A 26,487-nucleotide genomic window follows, 5' to 3' on the forward strand; every position below is an offset into this window, starting at 1 on the left:
AGTTTTGGACTGTATCTTGCAAAGAAGCACGAATTTCAGGAGCTGGTGCATCGTGGATTACAATTTGACTCCTGTAAGAGGGAAGATTAGACTAGAAACTTTTCTGCCTGAATAAGAGGTGACTCAGGAAAAAGAGTAAATACCTGAATACAGGGAGAAAATGAATAGAGAGGGATTACAACAGCAGCATGAAATTATGAGATAGGACAGTAAAAGAAAAAAAAACAACAACCCAACAGAAACTTCATACAATGCAGAAGTAAACTCTGGAACACATTGCCACATGATTTTGATATCAGAAATGTAAATGAGTTCAAAAAAGCAATTAGACACAGCAATGAAAGAAATATTCACAGAGAGACAACTGTTAATAGCCCAATTTTTTTAAGTCAGTGGAGAATGCACCTTGGAGCTATGAGAAGGGGATGCTAACAGATGTTTAAATTGCAGGGAAAATTGGCATTTTTGGAACAGGTTTTGTGTGACTAGGGCTGTAGATAGGCAAAGCGTTACTATTTGTGCAGTGCCACTGGTAAGAATAAGAACTGCTGTCAGATTTCACTGCTTCTGGCGTCGGCAAGCGGAGGGAAGCCTTGCTTGTCGAAGTGAGCTCACGCACACATGCACACCGATGCGGTGCTTTAAGCTCTTCAGGTAATCAAGGGAAATTAATTCAAACCATTCACTCTGAGTCTGTTTGCTGCAGCAGTGCTTTCAGTTTGTGCATCTTAGATAAACTCTGCACACACAACTTCTGCAGAAGGCTGAAACTTCTGTTTTTACTGAAGTGATGTGTCTCCAGCCCTTTAATTCTCACCTTGGCTCTCACAGTTTTTTGTATCCTGTTTGATATAACACCTCCTATTTCCTGAGAGGGACTGTGCAGCCTTATGCTACCTTACCTTAATGGTTTTGTACTTTGTCTTCTGAGTTATTTCTGGACAATGAGCAAACCTAGAGATGTAATGGGCAATGCTTAGCCTTTGGGGTAAAATTTTTAGTTCACGCACCTGTGAATTTTCCAGATGCTGAGATTTGGGGTTTCCTCTCAAGTAGGCTGTTATAACAAATGACTGTGATTCAGATCATGAGTTTTTAACTGAATTACTGTTTCTTTGGGCAGTAACAGTACTGAAAACCATGGCTGACATCCTCACTTCTTTAACTTAGTGGAACAATAACTTCATGTAGATGGAAACCCTGTGCTGTTGACTTGCTTAGTATATGAAAGACAACTGTAAGACTTCACTATTGTATAGTTTAAAAAAGTGTCTTAATCTCTGTTTGTCTCTAGTATAATTGTTATCTATAGCACTATTAAGAACGTTAAAGCGATATCAGATTTCAGCATATACTGAATTGACAAACTAGTCTGTGTAATCCTGTTTGGTTTTAAATGTTTGAGTTCTGCATAGTTTAACTTGTTTGCAGGGTACGCAGGTAACCATTGTATCAAAGTGTGTGATTTTGCTGGTGACTGATAAATTTAGCACAAACTTCAGTTGCATCCTTCTTATTGAGGATCTTTCTGTTTTGATACCAGGGCTTGTTTTTAGTTAGTTAAGGCAATGCAAAATAAATAATCTGAACATACTCATTAACTATATTGATTGCTAGGATTAATACGTTAAATAAGCAGCTGACTAGAAAATAAAAGAATTCATTATTTAAAAAAAAAAAAAAAATAATGTCAACTATTTAAATTAAGGTTCCTTAGTTACCTGAGAGCTGATCTTTAAGTAAAAGCTTTCTGTGTGCTAAGTATGCCAAATAACTTGAACACAGGAAGAATCTGCCTATGAACAATAATGTTTCCCTGCCCTTCCCAAGACCTTTCATTTGTGATAAACAGGTATGACTGACAATGAGAATAGGACAAGTTTAGAGACAGCTTTGAGAAATTGTTATTTAAGCGAGCAGAAGATGGGCATTTCTCAAGAACTCCCTGCAAATTGTGTGTTCATATTGCCAGGCCAGACTGGCAACAAACAGGTCGTGCATACAGGCATGTTTAAGTGCAGATGATTGAGAAAAGAACTGGAGATCAAAGAAAGGCCACGCTCTGTTGGTGGAAGAAAGACAAAGTTTCTGCAACCTCAGTGAAGTTATTCCACAATACACTAGCCGAGCATCGTCCTAGTTTGAACAGTGTCTTTTCCATTGGGTTATTTTAATTCTCTGCTGTGAGGAATTTCTTCTGACATTTCTGTCACCTTTGCAAAATATTTTTCAGCTGTGTTTCTTTTCGTACAAATCCCTGAGGTTTTTTTTTGAATTACATCACTGCTTAAAGCTTTCCTTGACCTCAGAGGCTCTTCTGCAATCAAGGAGAGCACTAGCCAGCATTGTACAGCCTGTACTGCACAAACTTGCATTGAATACTGTAACTCAGTCAATCCCTGCAGATCAAGCTTGCAGTGTTTATTTTAGAAAATGGAGAAAACTACTGTAAATTCCTCTAACTGAAAAATGAGGGTCATCCACTTACGTCACATCATGACCCACCCACTGAGAAAAATTGTTCATATGTTTTACAGATTTAATCCTCAACAGTTCTTCTTAATATACTCTCTCAAATTTTCTATTTCAATTACCAGTGACTTTCTTGTCACTAGCTGATACCTTTTTTCAAAAGGGGCAGATTGTCATAAAATGTAGGCTCATGTTGTGCTTTCATAGATTGTGGGTTGATTCTGAAAAGATCAGACGCTATTACTGTGTAGCTACTGTCAGTTTTACCAACATTACCTTCTCTCTCTGAATAGGATGGGCTTTTTCATTGTTGAGGAAAATCTACATTTGATTTCGAATGGAAAATCTACACTGATTATTTTTTAAAATACATATTCTCTGGTATAAAGATTGCAGTTGGACTGTACCTACACTGCAGCTACTGTGCAGCTTCACTGAAGATATACTTTTTGATACTTTTAATTGACTCTTATTTATGACATAAATACCTCAGAATGAAAAACAAACAAACCAACCAACCAACCAAAAAACAGAATTATGGAAATGTATGTATCAGGCCTGAATTTCAAGGGGTGCAAGTATTGCAGCCATATAACTTACTTTCTGCAATGTAATAACACTATAATTAATTACTCCATAATTGCCTGTTCCTATCACCTAACTATGCTCACTGTGCTATGAATGTTACTGGATAAATGTAATTGAAATGTCAGGCTTTATATGAATTTGTGATGTAATATGTAACAGAACTCATTAAATGAATGATTGATACAATAAAAATAGTTAATCAGAAAGAAATCTGTATCAACAAAAAGGGATACATAAATCTCCTTCCTTGTGTTAACATGACTCCATATACCGAAAAAAAAGAAAAGAAAGACTGGAGATATGTGTTAAAGGTAATTTCTTCACCTAGGTGCCTCCTGGTCATGCTATTTTGTGATGTTCATGCCTCAAATACAAGCATTATTGTAAATGTGATTGATGACTGACTTTGCCAAACAGATTTGTGGTTAAAATTCACAGAAGTAACCCAAAGAATGTTGCTTTTATGTGTCACATCTCTGAAAGCATCCAGTTTGAGGTAAAAATTTATGTGTAAAGTCAATGTGCTCTTCTATGTAATTTCAGAATTTCTGTGTAGACACCACCAAGAAATTGTGCTCAAATCAAGCTGCCAATATTTCGGAATTACAAGTTAGTTGTCGAAATGATTTGGTGCATCGTGAGAATAAGAAGGACATGACTGGGAAAGCTACATTAGTGGAAACCAGTGTGATTAAAGGTCAGTTAAGCTTTATGGTTTGAGTTATTAATATAACAAAGCTTAACCCCAGCCCTGATAAATAATTTACATACAGGATTATCTTGCGTGATTTCACTTGGAATCTGTGGCTTAGTCAAGAGATGAAAAGTGAACATATCTGTTCTTCCTCCATAAATGCTGTAAGGCAAATTCATCCAAGCTCTCAAGAGCAGCATGGTATTAAACTCTGTTTGACACTGCAGCACGAATACTGAGTAGTTTTTAGGAACAGACATGTGGAAAAGATGTGCTTTCCTTTTGCTTTAGGATGATGCTTACACATCATCTGTTATAAAAAATGCTGATTCCAACAGGTATTAAAGACAAGCAAGCAATTTACATTAAAGATATGAAGATGTCTTCAACTCAAATTTTTGTATTTTGAAGAAAAAAACATTGAGCAAATTACTTGACCAATAATTGCTTTTAGAGTCACCATTTGCTTAGATTTCCCAAGCATCTTTGATAGCTGGTTAGTTTTTCTACTTATCTTTCAAGGTTTTCTTTTTTCAGAAAGGAAATGTATTGAAGTTGTGAAGCTAGATGATAAGAGGACAAATCCAAAAGACTTTGCAGTTAATATAAAAAATTCAATTGGTTTCATTAACCTGTCAGTCACAGGTTATATCTGAAATACGAACACATCACAGTAATTACAACACTAGAACATTTGGAAGACTAAAGCACAAATACTCATCCTCACAGCATTTGTTAACTGATAATTGATATCAATATAAGAACTTCCCATAATTCTCTTTATTGTCTTGTCATTCAGTGTGTGAGACTCCTAAAAAGGACTGCCTATTTGAAACTACACATATTGAAACTTCCAAATGTAACATAAACAACTTTTATAGTGAAGAATCGCTATGGCATGTTGAATATTCACTAATCCTTATTGCTGTGGAAGTTGATTATTTGGGGACTGGTTTTTTGAAAGGTATTTTGACGTCTGTCTGCTTTGAAAGATAATCCCAAATTTGTTATTTTGTGGCTTTGAAAAATCTCCCTGCAGGCTCTATTTTGTCACTGCTTAATGATTTGATTAGATTTTATAGGGGTAAATGGTGAAGTGTCCTACTGGCAACTACAAAGGATGGTATCCTCTTGTTTAAACCCCAGAAAATAATGAATACCAAGATGGGTTACTGTTGTACTCTTTTGTGCCAAGGGAACTACCTGCAAGTCACTGGGGCTTGACTTTGAAAACCACTGTCCATGCTACAGGGATCAGTTGGATCACTTGCATGGATTAGTCTCTGTGGGGTGAGGCAGGCATGGGAAGCAGGGGGGGCGCACCTGAAGAAAACATGACCAAAGCATCCTTACTGAAGTAAGCCAGGCTTAAAATTTATGCTGAGGACTGGCTTATTCACAAGTACAGGAGTCAGTGCTAGTGTAGGTGCTTTACTTGATGGGTTTAGACTCCTCACAGACAGGGAAAGCCACACAGGCTAAAGTCACATAATGGTTTTACAGTCAAGATTTTTCAAAGATTTTTCTCAATGCAGCCGCTCAGTTTGTGCAGTGAGAAGCAGTGTCATACAGTCACTTCCTGTGCCTCTTACAGGAACTCTGCAGTAGTTTCTGAACTGAGATCCCTTGGTGGAGAAAAGAAGTTTGGAGCTACCGTAACTAAGGCTTCAGCTCAATAACAGGACTAGGAGGTGGACAAGTCTTTCCATTTTTTGTATTGGAACCATCTTCCTACTGTGAGAGTATTTGTTAGCAACTGTGTTTCTTTTGTCACTGGGCTCCACTGAGAAGAGTCTGGTTCCATCTTCTTCACATCTTCCCATCAGGCATTTATACCCCATAATAAGATCCTCCCTGAGCCTTCTCTTCACTAGGCTGAACAGTACCAGCCCTCAGCTTCCCCTTCTATTTCAGATTCTCCAGTCCCTTAACCACTTTCATGGCCCTTTGCTGGACTCTCTCCAGAAAGTCCATGTCCCTCTTGTACTGGGGAGCCCAGACCTGGACGCAGAACTCCAGCTGTGCTCTCACCAGTGCTGAGCAGAGGGGTAGGGATCTCTGCTGGCACCGCCTGGCCTAATGCAGCCCAGGAGGTTGTTGGAATTCTTTCCCACAAGGGCGCATTGATGGCTCATGGTCAGCTTGTCTACCAGGAACCCCATGTTTTTCTCTGCAAAGCTGCTTTCCAGGCAGACAGGCCCAGCCTGTACTGGTGCATGGGGTTATTCTTCCCCAGGTGCAGGACCTTGCATTTTCCTTCACTGAACTTCATGAGATTCCTCTCTGTCCAGTCCTCCAGCCTGTCCAGGTCCCTCTGAATAGCAGCACAACCATCTCAGCCACTCCTCTCAGTTTTGTGTCATCTGCAGACTTACTGAGGATACACTCTGTCCCATCATCCACGTCATTAATGAATCACACTATCTGTAGCACACACCCACAACAACATTGCCCATGTTGGTTTGTCTGCTAATCCTGACCCAGAAGCTCCCAGCAGGCTCTTTACATGTCCCTAGGCAGAGGGCTGCCTCTGTTAGCCATGCTACCAGCAAAGTTTCTGCCTTCTCCTTCACGCTGTTCACTCTTCTTGTTAGCTCATGCAGTTTGCAGTTTTGGACACTAGAAAACAGACTTCGATTTTCTGCAAATGTTCTTGATTTGGACCTTCTACTGAGTGTGTTTCAGCACTGCAGTGAAACAAGGCAATGTTGCTGACTGTCTCATCTGCCCTGGTTGGAGTCTGTCTGCCTCCTCTCTCTTCATTCTGGGCCAGTAGCATTAGTCTTTTGTCCATCCCATTGAGCCTTATTTATATGTCCTTGATAAACTTTTTTCAAAATCTCCAAGAGCACTTGATTTTTTTATTTACTATTTTTCACATTCTAGCACAAGTCTCTTTTTTCTTAGCCAGTTTTTCATATGTTTTTCATTCTGAAACACTCTAATTGACAAGAAAGCTTTTCCTAGGGACTTTTTCAAGTTTTAAATTATCTTCTCTTAACTGTTCTTGCTCTATTTCCTTTGGCCTTTGTTCCATTAAAATCCCAACCTTTGTTGTGGTATCCCTTCTGTGAAAGCAGAGTTTTCTTATCCGCTGGTTGTGACCCATGCAGCAATTGTGGGTAGCAATCGTAATGGTAGTTTACTGACTTATTTCTTCCTGCTTCCAGTACGCACATTTCTTTTAAACTTTAGGTATCAATCAGGTTCATTTTTTTCCTACCTGAGTTTATGGTTAGAGACCTGTGCTTTGCAAGTAGCCCTAGGTGTACAGCCAAGAATATTAGAGAAAAAATGGTGTTAGGGCTGCTGAAGGCTTGCTTGCCTCTGGTCCTGCAACGATTCACGGCACTAACTCTTCCCAGCTGACCCAGTTCTTGGCAGTGTTTCTGATTTCAAAGCTCATCGATCATATGTCTCCTGCCTCATTCCTCATGAAAGCTGCAATTAGTTAATTTTAAGTGCATCCTATGTACTGTATTAGCTCAGACTACTCACAGAAGATCAGATAAAGAATTTGTTACTGAGGATTTTCAAACAGATTCTTAGTATCTCTGTTTAGTACACACATAGAAAATCCAGTGGTAGTATCATAATATTTCTTCTTTTGCAAGGCTAGGAAATTGCTTCTTGTTTAGTTGCCTTGGAGTATATCCCTGTACAAACTTTGTCTAAATTTGGGTATAGTGTGAGTTTGAGCTAGGCAGATTTAACCTAGACCAAAGGGCAGTGATGGATTGTACACCAACATACCCAAATCAAAGCTAAAGGTTTTTCTGAAAGATGTGTGTTAGTATAGCCCAGAATTATTTGGCTTAATTCAAAGATAACTGCAGAATTATACAGGAGATTGGATTAGATGATATAGCAGTTCTTCCTGGCCAGCCAAGGAATCCCCATGAGTCCGCTGTTGCGTGCAGCAAGCTTGCCTGTTCCAGAGAGTCTACTCTGCTCTGCTAATTCACAAGATAATGGATTAGAAAATATGTCAAGACTAATAACACAGACACACTCCTGTGGGTTTTGAGTGGGAGGAAATGCACCATTCACTGACTAATCTTTAAACTTCTACTGGTGAATGTTAAGCCACCCTCCAAAGCACCAACCTGTTTCAAATTCCTAATAAGGATGTTGAATCTGTGCTCTCAAAAAACCCAGTTACAGAGACAATTGCTATTTCTTACCAAAGGCCAGATAGTTCCAAAAAGAAAAGCAACATGGTTTTCTTTCAGTTTTAAGGCCTCTGTTGCCTTTCCTTGCAAAGTTCATGTTAATAAAGATAGGATTTATTATCTTTGTTTCTAAGAAATTGAACCTTTTTCCTCTGTTGCAATTAAACCTGAATTGGCCACTAAAGACATTGTCTTATTTTCTTATATTTGACTGAGTTTGAATTCATTACAAATAGTAGCAATATCTGCAGGATAAAAATTCTCATCAGAAATCTGCTGTATCAGTTTTTCTTTCACCTTGAAATTTATTCTAAGTGGAGTTTCTAAAACATTACCTAATCTTCTTGTTCATGGCTTAGGTTTCTGGAATTGTTGCAGTCTGCAATAAAAAAGTGTTTATGCTGATTTTGTTTATTGATGTCAGGACATTTTAGGGAAGATATTTATATACTCTGACTATAGGCACTTGATTTAGGAGGCCGGTAGGCCTGTAGTCCAGAAAAAAAGGAAGAGGCCTTCTGATTGTAGTTTAGGATGCACATGTAACGTCTACTAAATTTGGCAGTGAAGATGGTTTAAGAAATTTCTGCCCCTGTACTGTAGCTTGCTGTCCCATCACTTAGGACAATACATTTGGTTATGGGGCTGTGCTCTAAACCAAATATTAAAATGAATTAAACATAATATCCCCAAAAACTTAAAGCAAAAACTTAAAGCAAATAGAATTCTGAATTATGTTGAAAAAAGCTTTTCTTTGTTTGGTGACACCACAGGGATGTCTTACCAGTGTTCTGAATTAGGTGCGTAGGGATACGGAATATGAATTAGGAATCCTTTACTGTATGCATGTATGACAACTCATTCCAGCTTCCACACTTTAGCTCAGTCTTTGATTAGGGCAAAACTGTTATTAGATCCTTCAGCTCCTATGGTCCTGTAACTATCTTTAAAAAAATAATTGGACTTTTTTCTTGGTTTTTGGGCTGTGAACAAAAAACTTATTCTTGGCTAACACATCTTCTGAGATATGTTTAAAAAAAGGTAAGAAACTTACTTAAAATAAGGAGATCATTTCATAGGATGGTGAGTACACTTTAGTAATTTATATTTAAACATTTTCAGTCACCTTTCTTCTTAACTAAACTCTAACTTGTAAAGCAGCGGAAAGGAAGCGTAGGCTCTGAATCCTTACATATTTCCCACATTTATTAGATATGACTGATTTTAATTGCAGTGATACACAGAGGTTCTGGGCAGGAGCTTGTGGAAGTGGCTGCAAGGAGGAGGTATCACAGTGTTATGTGTAGGGTAACTAAAGGGGACTTCACATGCGTCACCTCTCCTGGTCTCTGGGCAGTGCTGTCTGGCTCTGCTCCACCAGCCCTGTGCAGAGCAGGACCTGGGAGCCTGGGTGTGTGATGGTGCCCTGATCCCTTCTCCATTACCCTCTTGCAGGAAGGTATGATGGGGCCTGAAATATGCCAAGGATTTGTTTCACAAAAAGAGGCAATAATGCAACAGTGGAAATTAATGTCTCTAAGGATTTAGTAAAACCAGCAGGATAGACTAGAAAAGAGGTGACAAAGAAGAAAATTTAAAAATAAAAGGACAATGAAAGAGGTCAACAGATGTCACTTTCAGAAAATTTAAGATTTTTTAAGAAATTAAATTTAAGATTAAAATTTTCCAAACAATGCATTAGCAGATTTCAAAGGGAAATAAACATTACGCATACATGAATTGCAACCCTACAGTGCATGTGAAATATTTTGATTGTGGCACTTAACAGTTTTTAAAGATACGCTACATCATCACATGAAAGAATGGTTGATGGATACCAGCTCACGGAACAGTCCATTAGTTTTATGGGCTCTGATTCTGCTATCACTCAATAGCTTTCAGTAGCACTCCCTAAGGAATTAGTTCTCATTAGCACTGGGGAGCATCAGAACCAGGCCCACAGCACATAAAATGCTACTGTTCATAGATCTGGCTTATGCAAATGCCTTCAGTTCTGTGTATTTTCACTTAAGTGATGTGCAGAAATAAGGATGTGGTTCTACTATGTTTAGTTCACAATATTATTGCATATAATAATTCACAACTATTGTTTTCAAGTTAGGCATAAATAAACACTAAATGTTATTACGTGGTTGAATGCTAATATATGCAGTATAAATCCTGAACTGAGATATTTACCACAGCTATAAAACTGTGCTATGGTCACGGCCAGGGGCATTTAGGTGTGCAGCCTTGTATGTATGTGAGTTGGGGTTTCTAGCACTGGTTGCATTCAAGCAAGGGTCCTGATGGATTGGGTTACTTCTGTTGCCTGCATTTTGAAGAAGGGCAGAATGGAGAGTTATGACAACTGTTTGTGACCTTGAAATTTGTGAGAAAACAGCAAGCATATTCTGAGGGGGAAAAAAAAAATCCTACCCACTTGAGGATACAAGTGGGATAAATGGAAATTTCTAGTCTGCAGAGCACTATCCTTCCACTATAAAGGCAAATGTAATTATAGAGATTGTTCCAGGAAGAGCAGAATTAATGAAATTTAGTTTAATAAGTATTCAGGTCTGTTGTCCCCTACTGCTTCTCTCCCCCTTCCCTGATAATAACCAAAACTCTCCTTATGGCACTCCTATCAAATGAAGAAGAGCAGGTCTGGAGCTATGTGTGTGTTGAGTGCCCAACCAATATCCACACGCTGATTTATCCTGCTGTCTGCTGCCAAACGGAGTGTATAACAGCTGTGTTCTGCATGCTTTTCTTTCAATAGAGGAACTAATCCAACTCCCGCTTTTGTAACCACGTTGAGACTTCTGTCCCCTTTTCAAATCTGACTGAAATTGGCAAAAAAAAACTTTTCAAAGTACTGAAGAGATTGACAGATGGATGGATTGACAGCGTGATGACATAAGCCTTGTTGTCTTAGCAGGCTGAGATGGCGTATCTGATTCAGTAATTCAGTGTTGAGGCTAATAGATTTTTTTTCAAACAGGGAAGTAAATTGCATTGATTTCACTGTTCAGAATTCCCTTGGGATCATTCAGCTCATCCCATTCATTGCTTAATGCTTTATTGAAGTGTAAATATATACATTTCAGAAGGCTTCCTACACAGGTTTGGGACTGGGGACAGCTGTGATTTAGGCTGGCCTGATGACATTAATTTCCTTTCTCCTTGAGCTGTCATGCTTAGAAGCATATCATTTTGTTTGCCTGTGTTTGGGAAAGAAGAAAGTCTAGCTATGCCATCCATGAGCAGTCTGTACTTTATATCCATATTAGCAAGTCTAAGTGCAGAGACAATATTTCCCTTGCTGAATCACAGGGATTAGCTTATTCTTTCAGTGCCTGTTTTATTCATTAGTTTACTTTTACTGATATCAAACAAAGCCAACTTGCGAATGAACTACAAACCTGGAAATGCTTATTAACAAGATAGTGGCCACATGTGTGAGTGAGATCTTAATTAAATTTCTCATCATAGGTTTGGGGTTTAGGGTTATTTTCCTTTTGATGCCTAGATCTGGAGATACTTTGCTAATTTACTCATTCCTAAAAAGCAGCAGGGGGACTTGTGAGTAAATTGGTCTATGATAAACTCTGTGCTGGTGTGGCTGGACAGCTGCTTGATTAACTTAATGGTTATTTCTGGCCTTAAAAAATCTATAAAGGAGAGGATTACAACTTCAGAAAGAAATGCGTCCTGCCCAGTTTTTCAGGGGGAGACACCTTAGCCGTGGAGAGTCTCAGGAGGAACACAAGTGGAGTTTGGAGACCACTGAGAGAATGTTTTCTTGGTGAAGGGGGGGGAACACAGTGGTCACAAGGATAAGCTTGGGAGGGTTCTTGTTTGAGAAGCTCAATACCATCAAGAAGGACCCATTTGACAAGCATGGCCTTACTGGGAGGTCCAATAGGCTGTGAGGCCTTGTGCACATTTGCAGGTTGTTTTAGGTTATGTCATAGCAAATTAATCAAACAGGAACAGCTGTACCAAAAGCAGTGTTTAGCGCTGCTTTGCCATTTCAGGTGAAACTTTTTGCTTTAGAAACACAGTATCCTCTCAGCCCCATTAAATGTGAGGCTTCCTGACAAGCCTTATGGGTGGGCTGCTCCTAACAGGGGAACTCCTGTACTGCTCTTCTGGCTGGTCCTGCTGCTGCCTGACTCTTCCCCAGCCTGGGCTGAGGGTGTGGTGGCTTTAGAGGGGAGATGTGGAGCACTCAGTGGCTGATCCTTGTGGGGTCCTGCTCCATGTGTCCAGTGGTCCCATGTGTCTTGTAGAGCTACCTCTAGCCCCTAGGGAAGCAGTAGGACCACGAGGGTGGGGGGGAGACCCTGGGGCAGCAGCCTGTAGCTCACTGGTGTGAGCTGTAATGTGGATCTGTTGCTGTGCCAAGGTTCAGAGCAAAGCGTGCCCCAGCACTGGTGTTGTAAAGAGGCTTCCCATGAGGGTCTCTTCCCTTGTGGGAAAAGGCCGTTGCTTTTTTGAAGGTTTATCCTCAGTATTGCCCTAGGTGGATGTAAAGAAACGTACTTGAAAACTTTTCATTTTAACCTCAAGTCACTTTCAAGCCTGCATCTGTGTTTGTTATAGTGCTTTCTGAATAAGAAGAAACTGGTAGGTTTGGCTCCAGGAAATCCCAAAGTAACACCACAGTTTTCTAGCTGCAGAGGCTCATCTCTTCAGGCAATGAAACACAAGGGCATGTGAGCACATCTGCAATAGGGATGGTACGTGCTGCACATGACAAGTGGACTGCTCTTCTCTTGATACAGTCAGACAATTTTACCTGCCTGCTTTTATGCTGTCAGTGATCACACTTTTTCACCCTTTTAATTAACCTTAGAGTTATCTGTGGACAGCTAGCAGGGAGTGGACAACAGATTATCCTGTGTGCCCAGAGATTTCGAGGTACATGTGTTATGCAAAAACTGAAATAGGAATTTTTAAGAGTGAAGACTCTCTTATAAAATGCTCAGCTGGGTTTCATTCTTGATCTGTCACAGATATTGTTCAGGAACTTGAGCAGGCCCTTTAAGATGTCCGTGAAAAAGAGAAAAGTGAGGAGAACGTTGCTTTCTTGGTTTTTTTGTTTTCATGGTTGTCTGTATGAATTGTACTTTTTTTTCCAGGGCAAGGGCAGAGTCTTCCATTTCCTTACAGTTATTTTTTGCTAATTGCTCAGGTCTAACAAATAGGGCACTTGGAAAGTGTGAGACAGAAAAGGAAGAGGAAGAAGAGCACAACTATGACTATGTGGATGAAAACATAATTGAAAACATAAGAAAAGTATTTCAAGACACCACCGTTAGAAACAAGCATGCACACTCTGAAGGAAGAAGGTGAGTGTGACTTATGATCACTTATGGATGCAAACAAGGGCGGGCAGAGTGATTTTTCAGACTGGCTGGTAACCTTCGCTCCCCAAAATGAGGGAGGATTTCCCCTGGGAGCTGCCACTGTTCTCCCCAATGTCCTGTGAATAATGCAAGAAGAGCACCTCTGAGCTGCTGCCCTTGACACCCTGTCACTCTTGGCGATGTCACCCTTGTCAAATTGGTACCTATTGTCGTCCTGGTGATAGAAGTGCACAGGCAAGACCAGGTTTACAGATAGAGAGAAAACCTTAATCAGGCTAACAGTTATCCTTACAAAACCACACAGAAACCCAGAGAAAGGCTTTGTATCTGAAAGCCTGCCTAATTTTTCTGATTTGCGTCAGTTTTCTGTAACAAATTATAGTACTCTAAAGCCAATCTTTTTCCTCTTTTTAGAAGTGGACGCCTTGTTGTGCATGACTAAGGTTTGTCTCTTAGCTTTCAGGAATTATCTGTGTTTTCACTAAATCCTTGAGGTTCTGCTCTGGCAATCTGCAGAGACTTAAAGTGCTAGTGAAGAGGGCCTTTGCTTTTGAAAAGCTCCAAGTATCATTTCTAGCTAACACAGATTAGACTTTTTTTCTAGTTCTGAGTGAAACTGTGTCATCCCAGCTCTTTTCACTCACAGCTGAACCTTGTATGAACTTCACTTGATTTGGCTGAATTGCTTCTCTTGTTAAGAGAACCCCCTGAAAATCCCGCAAAACTTGAAATGTTGTGTTTCAGAGATTTAAAGCATGATTTTATTATGAAGTGGTATTTTATTTCAAAATGTACTTTTTATTTATTTAAAATAGCATGCAACTTTTCTATTCTATTTGAGTTAAACAATGTACTGAACCTGAAATAAGCTCTTATTTTTTTCTGAAATGCTCAGACGCCTCAGAAACATGACACTCAGGGCAGTGTGTGGTATCCATGTGGCCACATCTTCTCCTGCTCACAGTGACAGAAACCCCAAAGTTAAAGAAAAGACTGAAAAATGAAAGAAAGTTTCATATTCATTTCACATAACATTACTTCATCAATCCACTGAGGATGGGGACTTGCTCTGTCGTGTAAAGAGGTTGAGAAAGAGAGAATGAAACTGTTTTGACTAAAATAGTCCTTTTGACTATAGGCACAGGGAAAAGCACAATTCCAAGAAGCAATGCCAGCCTAGAGGATTAGACTCTAATTATACTACTTACTGTCATAGCATCAGCTCCTTTAAGTCTTTATCAACCTGCCCTTTAAACTCCTTATCAATAGAGACAAGGTTTCACTTTATTAGTTGTCTTCTTTGAGGGGTCTAGTGAAACATGAAAGAAAGGACCTTTGCCGCCTTGAGGGAGATCACTGTCTGTCTTGGATTATGAAGCAATCCCCTAAATTATCATCCTCAGTGGATGACAGAAGTATCCACCCTCTGAAATCATTAGCTAGCCAAGGAGCACGTAGCTCCTCCAGCCTGCTGGTCTCCCCCTGACCATCAGAAATCCTCCATTATGGCTTTTATCTAGCACTTAAAATGTCTATCAAGCTCCTGCACTTGCACTTGTGAGCCTTTTGAGAAATATGGATTTGATGTGGGCATATGAAATTAAACTTTAATGTTGGGAAAAGCCCTATAAAATATCTATCCAGGTAAATGGTTGATGGAGCTTATAAAATCAGCTTTTGAGCATGTGTGCTACACAGCTGGTTGAAGGGGCTATTAAAAATAACCAAATTAGCTGGTTTAGGTTTACTTACAGGCAAATAATGCAGAAAAATGAGTCATCTCTTGCATCTGTGCCAAATGCCTATCATCCAATCATGTTAGTTCTACTTCAAAAATTCATCAGTCAACCATTTCCCACCCACGGTCCCCCCTTTCCTCAGGACATTTATGCTATTTATGAATATCCACTTTTAATTATTTGGTATATGTGATCTATGAAAATTAAATCTATTGACCCAAATTACTTTTAAATAGAGTCATTAGGTGGGAAAAATTCTTTTAATGAAATACAGAAGGAAACCTCAACAGCCAGGTGTACTTTGAGAAAATTAGTATTTATTATTTGCAGTGTTTCATCAGTGCCCCAAAAAAATCTTTCCACAATCAGAGCCAAAGCATGCCAGGATGATAGTGTTAAGGAGCTAGTCCTCACCTTAAGTAGGAGGGAGAAAGAAAGAACAGAGATTTGCCTCAGGTCATTGCTATGTTAATTTTGGTAGAATAAATGTGCCCAGAGGGTCAATGATGTTAACATGACCTCACCACTCAAGAACAATAAGCAATTAAACAAGGGACTTGACTACAGATGCCTGAGCTTGCTATAGCAACAACCACCATTAACATATTTAACCTTTCATTAAAGATTCAAGAGAAAGTAGGAAAAAACCCTGAAAGCATTTAAAATGTGTGGCTTTCTTTTCAAAAACAGAAGTTTCTTTCCTTTCACTGCCATGAGTTGTTTTTTGGGCGATTTTTTTTTTTAATGAGGAAAGCCCTGAGTTTGACAGTCTTTTAGAAGGCATTAAAGATGTCGATAGTGTTTTTTCTTGGGTGTGAATAAAATGGGAAGGGGGAAGGTTCATTGCAATGAACTGGAATTGCTCTGGTGCTGCTATAATGTCTCATCCCATGTGCCTGCAAAGAAAAATGAGATGGAGGCATGCAGGAGCAGCAGCAACAACAACAACAAACAACAGCAAAACCAGAGAAGGCAGCTTTTGTCTCCAGTGCTGATAGCTGCTTGTAACCTCATGGCTGGAAAAGGACAGAAACAATATGGTCCAGCCACCTGGAGAGCTGAAAAGGAGTACTCGTGTCAGGCTGTTTCAGGATGTTGCTTTCTGGACTTGAACTTCACAGAAGTGCTGGAAAATGAATGGTCTCAGCTGACTAAGCCTGAGTGCTTATTAAGTAGGAGCCAAAAAAAGGAAAGGTAGAAAAGAGAGAGAAATGCAATAGGGAATGAAAAAGCTACACAGCTGTGTTTTCTTCTTGTCATGAACTCAACAGTTGAGGCGGTTTTGTTTGAACAAAGTACTTTTCTGTATTTTCAATTTGTACTGATTTTTTTTTAAGTAATTGTATGAAACAGACTGAGGTAGAACTTTTTTTTTTTTACCTTGGTTGTGCTGAGATGTAGGTTCCTGCATAACAGAAGGCTACAGACAGTGCTGTAAATGAAAACCAACCTTTCTGACCCCACCGCATCTTCATTAATCCTTTTGTACTGTTTTTCTATGACATTACTTTGGAGCTTTCATACTACTGACCCACTAAGCTAGCTGTTTCTTTCATAGCTCCCCTTGCCTTTGGCTGAAAGGCTGAGGAAAATTTGGCAGCCTTGGGGATATTGAAGTGAGGAACCCAAATCTGTGACTGGACTCATATGTTCTCAGCACTTTTGAAAGTCCCTCTCCTCTTGAGTAGTTTTCAATGCAGATTTGGGGGCATCACCTGCTTAGCTAATTTTCATTGTTGGGTAATTTTTCTACTGCCTGGTGTTTTCACTTTTCCCTCATGTACAAACTAAAGCTTTTTTTCCAGGGTGCAATTCAATGGTGATTACAGAAGGAAGGAAGAGTCAAGAAGGAGCAAATAAATAGTGTGCTGCTTTGAGAGCTGCAATTCAGTTCTTAGCTTTGACACAGGCACGACTTCAAGCAGCCTGTCTCAAAGCAGTGGTAGGTTCAGAGACCCTAAGGGCAGGGAAGACTACCAGACTACCATGATGATCTAGATATTCTTCCTCCATGCACAGGTCTTGCCATCCCCCTAGAGGGCAGGTTAAAACATGCATTTTTGTAGTGTGGCAGAGCTGGGAACAGAGCCCACTGGTGAAGTCTTAGCATGCTGGCATAGTGCCGTTAAATATTAACTAAGTTAATTAACTTCCCTCCAGGTCTGCATCTCTGTTACCCCAGCCCCAGGGCACACCCACTGGAAGCCTCTCTCCAAGGTGGGTATCTCTCCTGTGTCTGCCAGACCAGCAAGTTGACACAGGCATCATGGGCGTAGTCACACTGGAGAAACACTGGGGAAACTTTTTGCTGGAGTCACAGCTTATACTGACTAAATGAACTCTTTCGCCCCACACAGGTCAAACATTTCCCTAAACTGCATAAGCTATACCAGTAAAAGAAAAATTTACTGGTATGAAACTCATACTTAGGCAAAGTTGCTGGCATAGCTGTGTCTGAGTCATATATTAGCTTTATTTTTGCTGTAGTCTTGGGATTGCTGGTATAATTGCACTGACAAACCATTTTATGGCACAGATGAGCCCTAACTTGCAGCCATTAATTTGACTCAAGAGCTCATTCACCTGCATTCTCTGTGTAATTTTAAATCTAAATGTAAAGGTTTCCCGTTTCACCCTGTTATTTTGTTTTGTTTGTTTTCAGAGACATCTGAAGCAAAATAATTCTGAAAGTAACTGGAAATAAATAGGAAGCTGTGTCCTTCACACATTAAGATTGACTGCAACTGTAAGAAAAAGCTGCTCATGAAAGTGTCCTTCTTGTCTCATGAAGAGCATACAAGGCTGTAATTTAACTATAATAATCCCCTGAGAAACTAAACTGCTTACTCGTCCTAAATAAGAAGTCAAACCAGCTAATGTCTCATGACCCTTTGAAGGGACGAAGTTCTTCTGTACATATTTATTCATGAATTCAGATAATGATGCCAAGTCCAATCCTTCATTATTATTGCACCTGAAATACCAGGTGATTTTCTGAACCACTGTAGGACATATGCAATAGGAACATCTCTTACTGAAACAGCTGCATGGTTGTTTCCTTTGGTTTTAGGAGGAGGGAAGGGTAGAGAGGGGAATGAAGGGTTGTCTAAGGTGAACATCCATTTCTTTAGCCAGTCACATATGTTTCATGTTAAGGCTCAAAAGTGCAAATGGCTGAATCTGCCACTCTTTCAGACAATGAGCAATGCTTTATTGCACAAGTAGTACTGTTGCACCACAAGTAATTCACCCTGGAAAGCAATGCCACTCCTCTTAGAGGGAAGTGCTATTCAGAAGGACTGGGGGCGCCTAAATTAGATAGCATTGCCATCTCCATAACCCCTTGCACAGCTTAAGTTATCTAGAATCACACTAGAGCTGTAGATGTTGCTATTTCATTCATCAATTTGCTGAAGACACAGCCAGGAAGGAAGGACAGAAGCTGGAGCTAAAAGAATAGTGTTCGTGCCAGCCGTCCCAACTGAGATAAAGGCACATGCTGCCCTCTTTAAGAGGTCTGGGAAAAGCAGCACTGAAGAGCTTCTTCTGCACCTTGTGGTACCTCATATTCCCACACAAGTGTCTAGGGGAAGAGGCAGCCCCAGGTACCTCTCTGCTTCACCTGTGAATGTCCAAGACTGCCACACTGGAGAGAGGGCGCTGGAAGAGCAGCACAATCTCTTCTCCTTTTTTAAACAAAACAAGTGTTTGCTTTGAAGGATTTCCTTTTGCTTTATACTTCTGAAAATGAAAAATAAGAGCCCCCATGGTTACATGGTATCTCAAGGGATACAAGACCTCCTTGGCCCAGAAGGAGGGATCTCCCTTTGTGCCCTGCCCCTACCCTGTGTGTGCCAAGCAGCGGCAGGGAGACCCTCTGCTTGCACAGATGAGCATCTCAGTGGGCTTGGCAGTGAGCACGTAATCAGTGCTGATATTAGAGATGCCATATTAATGCCGGGATCACTGTGTGCAATCACACGAGCTGCACAGGTAGAGTGTGCCTAACATCTTTGGGTTGCATTGGACCTAGTCCTTGTGTTCTGGCAGAGCAAGTCTGATACCCATCATTTATGGCATCATTTATGGCATATAAGAACTGGACAGTGCATGCATAGCCAGTGCTGTGCATCTAGAAGTGTTAGATCTAGCACAAGTGCATATCCCTCTCGCAGTGCTTTGACTCTCAGGGAAAATTATTGAGAACTGATGTGTAAATACACAGTTGGTGTGCCAAGAGTTTCCAGACTCAACAGCAGCTTGATCAGAATGGCATATCCAGAAATCCCAGACAGCAGGGTGGAGAAAGGGAACATGTTTAGAAAGCCTAGACTTGCCATATTTTTAGTCCCACTGAGGAGTTAATAAGCAAACGCTCACAAAAGTGCCTTAATATGCTTTAAAGAAAAAGTCTTTTCAAGCAGACAGTATAGTGTCTTCAGACTTGCCTATTAAAATTCTACTGAATGATTAATTTTCACTAATGAAAATTAATTTAGTCTTTCTCAATATTGTCTCATTAATTTATTCAAGATAAATGTTCACCCTCATTAAAATGTTACAATTTAAGTATTAAGAATATCGCTCAGAGTGCTTTGATCCCATGCATATGTAGCATACAGCATTTTGCATATCACTAGTTAATATGGAGGCTTGCAGGTGTGTACAAAACTTCTAACTGGCTGACACATCACTTGTGAATATTTGAAATACATTTTAAGCATTTTTCACAAAAATCTGTATTTCTCTTTGTAGCAGCTCAAAACAGTCCAGTTTGTTATGCCAGCAAATGCAGTCTGGTATTTGAATAAAAGGAATTTGTTCTGTATTTTACTGTGGTTTTTTTTTTCTTTTTTCTACTGAATGTTATGTTGTCCTCTGCTGGATGTCTGAAAGATACGATATGTTACTACCACAATTTTCCTTCACTAAAGTACCAGAAGCCTGACTTCTGCAGCTAGAAAGGAGGAGAGGAAAGCCAACGGCCTCCTGTGCTGCATTAGAGCAGTGCCAGCAGGTTGAGGGAGGTGACCCTTCCCCTCTGCTCAGCACTGGCGAGGCCACATCTGGATTACTGTGTCCATTTCTGGGCTCCCCAGTACAAGAAGGACGTGGACATACTGGAGAGAGTCCAACAAAGGGTCATGAAGATGACTTGGATCACCTGACATGCAAGGAGAGTCTGAGAGAGTCTAGAAAAACCAAGGCTTTCATTAGTCACCTTAGGTGTTAGGATGGGTGTGAACAGGGTGGGATGCAGTAACTTTCCCAACAAACCTGAGCTTCTTTCTGTCATTCTATAAACACATTTTGGAACTAGTTTGTGAACAGAGCCAAGACTTATCAGCCCTTTTTGCAACTTCTTCCCTTTAAAATGCTTCCAGAGAAGGAATTTCTCTTCTTTGCATAGATCCTGTCACATAAGGAGCCTGGTTCTGCCACCCCTGTCATGTGCAACAATCCTGTCTTGTATATTCAACCTCTTTGAGTTCAATGAGTTTTATTCATCTGAGTAAAGGAGGCAGATTTTATGAACCTTGTAAATATATTAGTAGCAGAGATGTCTCCAGTATCTTTTCCTCAGGCACAGAAGCCAGCATTGTATCCTATCACAGAAATGAGAACTAGCCTGGCAGTTGAGTTTACATGATGCGGAGGGACGGTGGCATTTGCATTCAGTCATTCCTGGCACGGAAGAGAGGCCGTGGTGCTGTGCTGCGAGGAAAGGGCATCCAGTCTTGCTGGGGAAAGTGGAAGGGAGGGAGGAGGCATGTAGTAAGATCCTAGTAGAAGGCTCATGTTTGATGTTTAAGACTTAATAAGTATTGTGATTCCCTTATGCTGTACAGATGCCCACAGTGATTTCATACTGTTTGCTAATACATGTTTGGCAAAGCTATAATGTCACTGTGATCCTTGAGGGACCTGGTTATCATTTGCAGACATTACTGCTCAAGAAGACTGCATTTGAGAGGGGAAAGCCATTTTCAGCTGAACACAGACCACGATCCCTATGCTTGAAGAGAATACAAGTGTATTTAAATAATAAGATATTTGCTTTGCAAAAGATTGGCGTAAGCTTTTGCACAGACCTGTTAGCTTAAAGGCTTATCTCTTTTAATGCTAAGAAGTATTTCCAGTGTGTTCTCACTGAAGGCCTGCTCAGGAGCAGCTGCTTCCGCAGCAATCCATGTGTGCATAAGCCCTTAGTGAGATGGCATTTTCTGTTTGGATGATCAACATGCATGTTTTTTATATATCCAGCCTTTGTGCCTGGGAAGATAAGAAGAATCGCCTCCTTGCATTCTTCTTTAAATGCCAAAAGCTCTTTTGTTTAAATACGTGTCAAACAAACGCCCATCTACCACACTTTTCCCAATAAGAAGCTGCTGTTTATTCTTGCTATCTCTTCACTTAAGGCATTTGATACTTTTCCTACCTCTCCTAAGACTGCCCAAGTGTTTTCCTAACATTTTTTCACTTTGATGTGCCTGTACCATGTTAACTTTCAACTCCTTGACACCATATTAAAACTGATAGTCTCTGAAGAGAGTTTTCTTCCTTATACTTCACGTGTTAGTGGCAGGTTGTTGCTGTATTTTTTTAAATTTTCCTCCATCCTTTTTTTAATGCACCTGTGTGCTGGGAGTGTTCTTGTGCTTTGCAATAATACACCTCTTTGATGAAGTTCCTGTCTCTTCTCTTGGGTTTTTGTGTTTTCTAGGATAGCCTTTCATGACTCTTTCTCTGGGTCTGATAAACCCTGCGGGTCTGGTGTAGATGTCAGCTGCTGGCAGGCTGGGTGAGAGGAGGGATTAGCCTGCCTTTGCCTTGCTGCTGCTACTCTTGCCCCACTCCACCGCTGCCGGCCACCGCCAGAGAGGGGGTACCGGGACGGATAGCTCAGTCCGGCCATTTTTGTGTTCTCAAGTGACTTTAAATTTACCATGTATGTTAGCATTTGGGAGTATGTGGAAACAGTTACATGGTGTCTCGAGGGCCTGATCCCGCCAGGATTTAAGAAATGCCTGTACGTACAAGTGCCTTATCCCCGTGCTTTCTGTGACACTCTCCCTGAGGCTCTGGGCGCAGCAGTGCTGGCAGCCAGCAGCTCAGGCCAGCCTTGGAAAGCAGCAGAGCTTGCTTAGCTCTTCCCAGGGTGGCCTCAGAAGTTACGATCTTTCTTTCTTGCAAATATACTGGCTCCTTCATAATCTCCCTGGTCCTCATGGCACAGAGGAAGGGTCTGAGCAGGGCTCAGGGGCTTGCCCCACGGGGTACTGCAGCTACATTGTCAGCAAAAAAACTCTTCTGCTTTTTCCACCTTATTCCAGATGCCTGTTCTCCTTTGGTTCAGTGATCACATCTGTTAGTAATTTGGGGCCTAACATTGCATGACAGGAGAGGTAGAAACAGCCCTTCTTTCTAAAATGACACTTTTCTCTAGTCCCCAAGGCTGGTTTATACTGCTGCTCTCTGTCCTGCAATACCTGCCGCAGACCTTTCCTGCAAACATATGCACAAACAGTTCATGCAGCTCTCTCCCACAGCTACAAATGGTTTGCAGAAGGAAGTGAGAGACATTAAGGATTTTATTTCATTTCATTTTCTGTCCTGGAGAGTTTGGTTAGGCATGAATCAGTTAAGAAAAATTTTTAAAATATCATGTTTTTTCTAGATAAACAAGTTACATAAATAGAGTCATTTTTTAAGTAGGTATAAATGCCTTGTAACAAATCTTTATGTGATTCTGCCTCCATTCCTTGTCCTCTGAACCCCATTTTGAGTGACTGTCTGTGCTTCCCAGCTGCAGCATCCCTTTCCAGTTGGTGCAGTCTGGCAGATCTGCAGCCCTGGGCTCCCCTAGAGACCCTTACCAGCCCCTGCCTGGGGCAAAGCTGCACTTCATGCCATGCAAGTTGTTCTTAAGATGCCTCATTGCCCATTTTGTCTCATCTGCAGTACAGACGACTAGATCCAAAATGCGTTTAGGTGCAGATCTACAAGCACATTCAAATTCTTAAATCATATCAGAAACATCCTATTGGGTGTTAGGAGCCTAAATGCCTCTGTGGATATAGACTATAAGCACTTCAAACTTAAATAGAACAGAGCCCAGCAAGTGCTCTGATGTCCAACATCACTGCAAAAATGACATGGTGGTGGGAGAGGTGGTATCAAACTGGGATTTTTCTTCGAAAATTAAACTGAAGGAAATATCAGACCTTTCTCAGGTGTCAGCTCTTTGTACTCTGTATATGAAGGCTCAACATGAGATCTGAAAAAGGCAACGTGCTCCTCCTGGAGCCGCCAAGGTTAGGGTGAGGGAAATGTAAAAATAGTGTATCATCTTGAATCTCACTGCCTTCGGTAGAGGGAACTGGAGGTCCACAGCTCAAAACACCCTGCCAGGGGGAGCAGGCAACGTGCCCTGCAGTTTGGTTTTGGGAAATGTGGGGTTTTTTTAATGTTGTGCACCAGCAGTTAAAGTACTTATACTAGGTTCAGTTTTGTTTTGTATCTGGGAGGGTCCAAATCTACATCTTCTGCTTCCCAGCAAAACCTCCTAGCTGCCAGGTTAAAGGCTGCCCTGGGCAAGAACATCTTTGCTCTCCCTCCATACCTGGCAGCTGTAGAGGAGAGTGCTTTATTCCACCAGCAAAAAGCACTTAATTATGCATTAGAGAGCATAGGCTGGAAAGGAAAAGAGCCCAAATAATTCTGCACAGATTAGGGGTCACAGAGTGTAAAGCAGACTCCGGAGAGGAAGACGGTCGTTCTCCATCAGCTCCACAGAGCTGTGGGAGGGCTGCAGGGTTCAGCGCTATTACCCAAGCTTTGAGGATGGCCAGGCTCTTCCCTGGTGGATTTTATTTTCCTAAGTTCTTTCTTTATCATGTATCCATTTCTAACCTTCCCTCCTGAATGTTGTTTGTTTCAATCCCCTTAGAATCATTATTTGCAAGCATGTACACAAGTTTAACTTCCTGGCTTTCCGGAGCTGCAGCCAGTTGTGTTTTTGCTTTCTTCTAACAGCACCTCTGTGAAACAGAAACTGGCCCTTCTTAATGCCAAGCAGTCCTCAGCAAAGAGATTATATGTGTAAAAGGCACGAAAACAGGGCTTCAAACCCCAGACTAATGCTGAGTAAGAAAACCACCTCTGTTCGCAAGTCTTCCTTGCTGGGCAAACCCCTGCTTTGGTAGTTGTCAGCTTTTGTTAGCACTAACTAGCAGACTCCTCCAGTGCTCTCCCATCCTTCTCCAGAGACATCCTACTGTACCCATACTGCCTTCTCTTGATACTTTCCTCTCTGCTTATTTTCTGACACCTGTATGTTTTCTTACTAGGATGCATCTATTCTGTTTCAAGATACCTGGCTCTGCTCTACTTGTAAGAATCCACCATCCCAGGTTTTGTCCAAACTCTTACATGTGCTTTAACCTCCAAGGTGTGATTGCTGGCCAGTTTCTAAAGCTTTTACCTGACTGGTTGGCATGCTGGATTAGGAAAAAGTGTCTGAAATACATAAATGCCCAATGCTGTATTAAAAAAGATTTCTCTTTTTCAAAATACCAAAGTATTTCCTAATGTTGTCATAAAGTCAGGTAAGGAGAGATTTGCTTTTTAAAAATGCGTTTTACAAATATTGCCTCAAGTGCAGCAGTTTCCAATTTGTAAGTTTATTTTCCCTGTTTGTATTAATGACTCTTCCTGTTTTCTCAAAGTGCACTTTAGGTTAAATCTAAGTTAACCACAGAAAAGGCCAATTTTTTTTTTTTCCAAACTTTTTTGGAGCACAATTAACTTAATATTTTAACAGCTGGCAGCTGTGGTAATTACATTTAGATTATACCTAAAGTCTGTTGGAAACTAATTACTCTGATCTGTGAACCAGGTAATTAAGGTAAAAACTCCCACATTTTCTTAGACCTCATTAATGTATTTCCTTTGAAAATTGTTAGCTAATGATGGGACATTAAGAGTTTATCCATAAAATGACAATGAATAATTCAAACCTTTGTCCCAGGACATTAAAGGACAGAATAGTGTTTAACTGCTCAATGTCTTGATAATTATTTCTTAATTTGCAGTGTGAATATTGTGCAAGTCTGGGGAGAAAGGACCAATCAAAGTGGGAAAGTGGCATGGAAAGACACAGTTTTCTTTTTCTTCGTTTACTTGGTATCCATGTGCTGTGGCTGCCCCCACAGTGCATCATGCTCCCGGGCATCGCGCTCCTGCCTCGGCGGGAGGGTGGGCTGTTCAGGGCAGCTTCGGAAGGCTCCTGCTGGAAGGGCCCTTGCTCAGCTGTTACCGAGGCTGCAAAAGCTTCTTTCAGGCACTCTGGTGCTGGGGGAAAAGCTGGGAGTCCAAATCCCACCCCTAACGTCTGTGGAAAACCTTTGACTGTTGGACATGTGTCAGGAAGGCTATTGCTACAATGGCTACAAATGAAATGTGGTACGTGAGTGCAACAGAGTGAAACCGTGTGCTCCAGCAGAAAAGCAAGTGGCACATCCATCTCCTTCCGAGTGGGACAGAGTTACCAACCTCAGCTGATGCTAGGTACAACCGAAACTGTGCGGCAGACCTAAAATGGTGGCAAAGCAAACTGCTTTCCCTTATTTTGACTTATGAGTCTAAGGCTTGTGTTATTCTTAACTACGCTGTAGTGCAAGCTATAATCTGATAGGATACAGCAGGCACCGGCTGTACTGCCATCCTCTGCTCTCCACCATGGAAAGGGAGCTCCCGCCATGCCTACTCTCTGGGGGAAGTTTTCATAAGGATGGAAGATCCAAGTCAGCAGATTTCCTAAGAAACTTCAACCCCTGGCCGCCCGCGGGTGCCTTGTCCCACTTCCCCACAACCTCTGATGCCAAGTTGTTATAATTAATTCCCAATATGTGTTATCACCCGGAAGACTGGGATCAGCACTTGGGTCTGAGTGTGCCAGGCACTGGGAGAACACACAGTGCAAATGCATCTCTTCCTCAGTAACCAAATCTAACATATGACATGCTGCAATAAGAAGTGTTAGACGTGGGGGAATGGAAAAACAACCTGTGGCTATACAGACTACATAATTGCATAACTCAATAGATAGATCAATGTTTTCTTGAGGTAAATGAAATTAATCAAATACCAGAAATCTCTGTTGGTCATGTAAGAGCCACTATTGCATAAGCTCATTTGCTTCAGGACTTCTCAGGACTGGCTCCACAGTACCACAAGGCACGCACTTGTTGCAAAGCACATACTGAGGGGATCCATCTGTACTCAAGTATTTAATCTCATAAGCCTGAAAGCTTCAAATTTGATTGTAGCTGGTCTGCAAAATAATTACTTTGGTGGGAAACAGTCGAGGCATTGGTTTTGGATCAGAGCTTCAAAGAAAAGTTTCAGATGATCATCCGTTAGACCATGAAGGACCTGAGAAATTA

The 26,487-nt window shown here is 40.9% G+C and overlaps 1 protein-coding gene across 1 annotated transcript in view; it reads left to right on the top strand.

Moving 5' to 3' along the window:
• THEMIS (thymocyte selection associated) overlaps positions 1–13,287 on the top strand; it is a 78,518-nt gene extending 65,231 nt beyond the window's left edge. Inside the window, exons 5-6 of the mRNA XM_075708121.1 lie at positions 3,604–3,757; positions 13,127–13,287. Coding sequence (XP_075564236.1) covers positions 3,604–3,757; positions 13,127–13,287 — 315 coding nt within the window. The remainder of the gene's footprint in view (positions 1–3,603; positions 3,758–13,126) is intronic.
• Positions 13,288–26,487: the final 13,200 nt, after the last annotated feature.

Source organism: Pelecanus crispus, chromosome 3, assembly GCF_030463565.1.
Source record: "Pelecanus crispus isolate bPelCri1 chromosome 3, bPelCri1.pri, whole genome shotgun sequence".
NCBI classification, from domain to species: domain Eukaryota; kingdom Metazoa; phylum Chordata; class Aves; order Pelecaniformes; family Pelecanidae; genus Pelecanus; species Pelecanus crispus.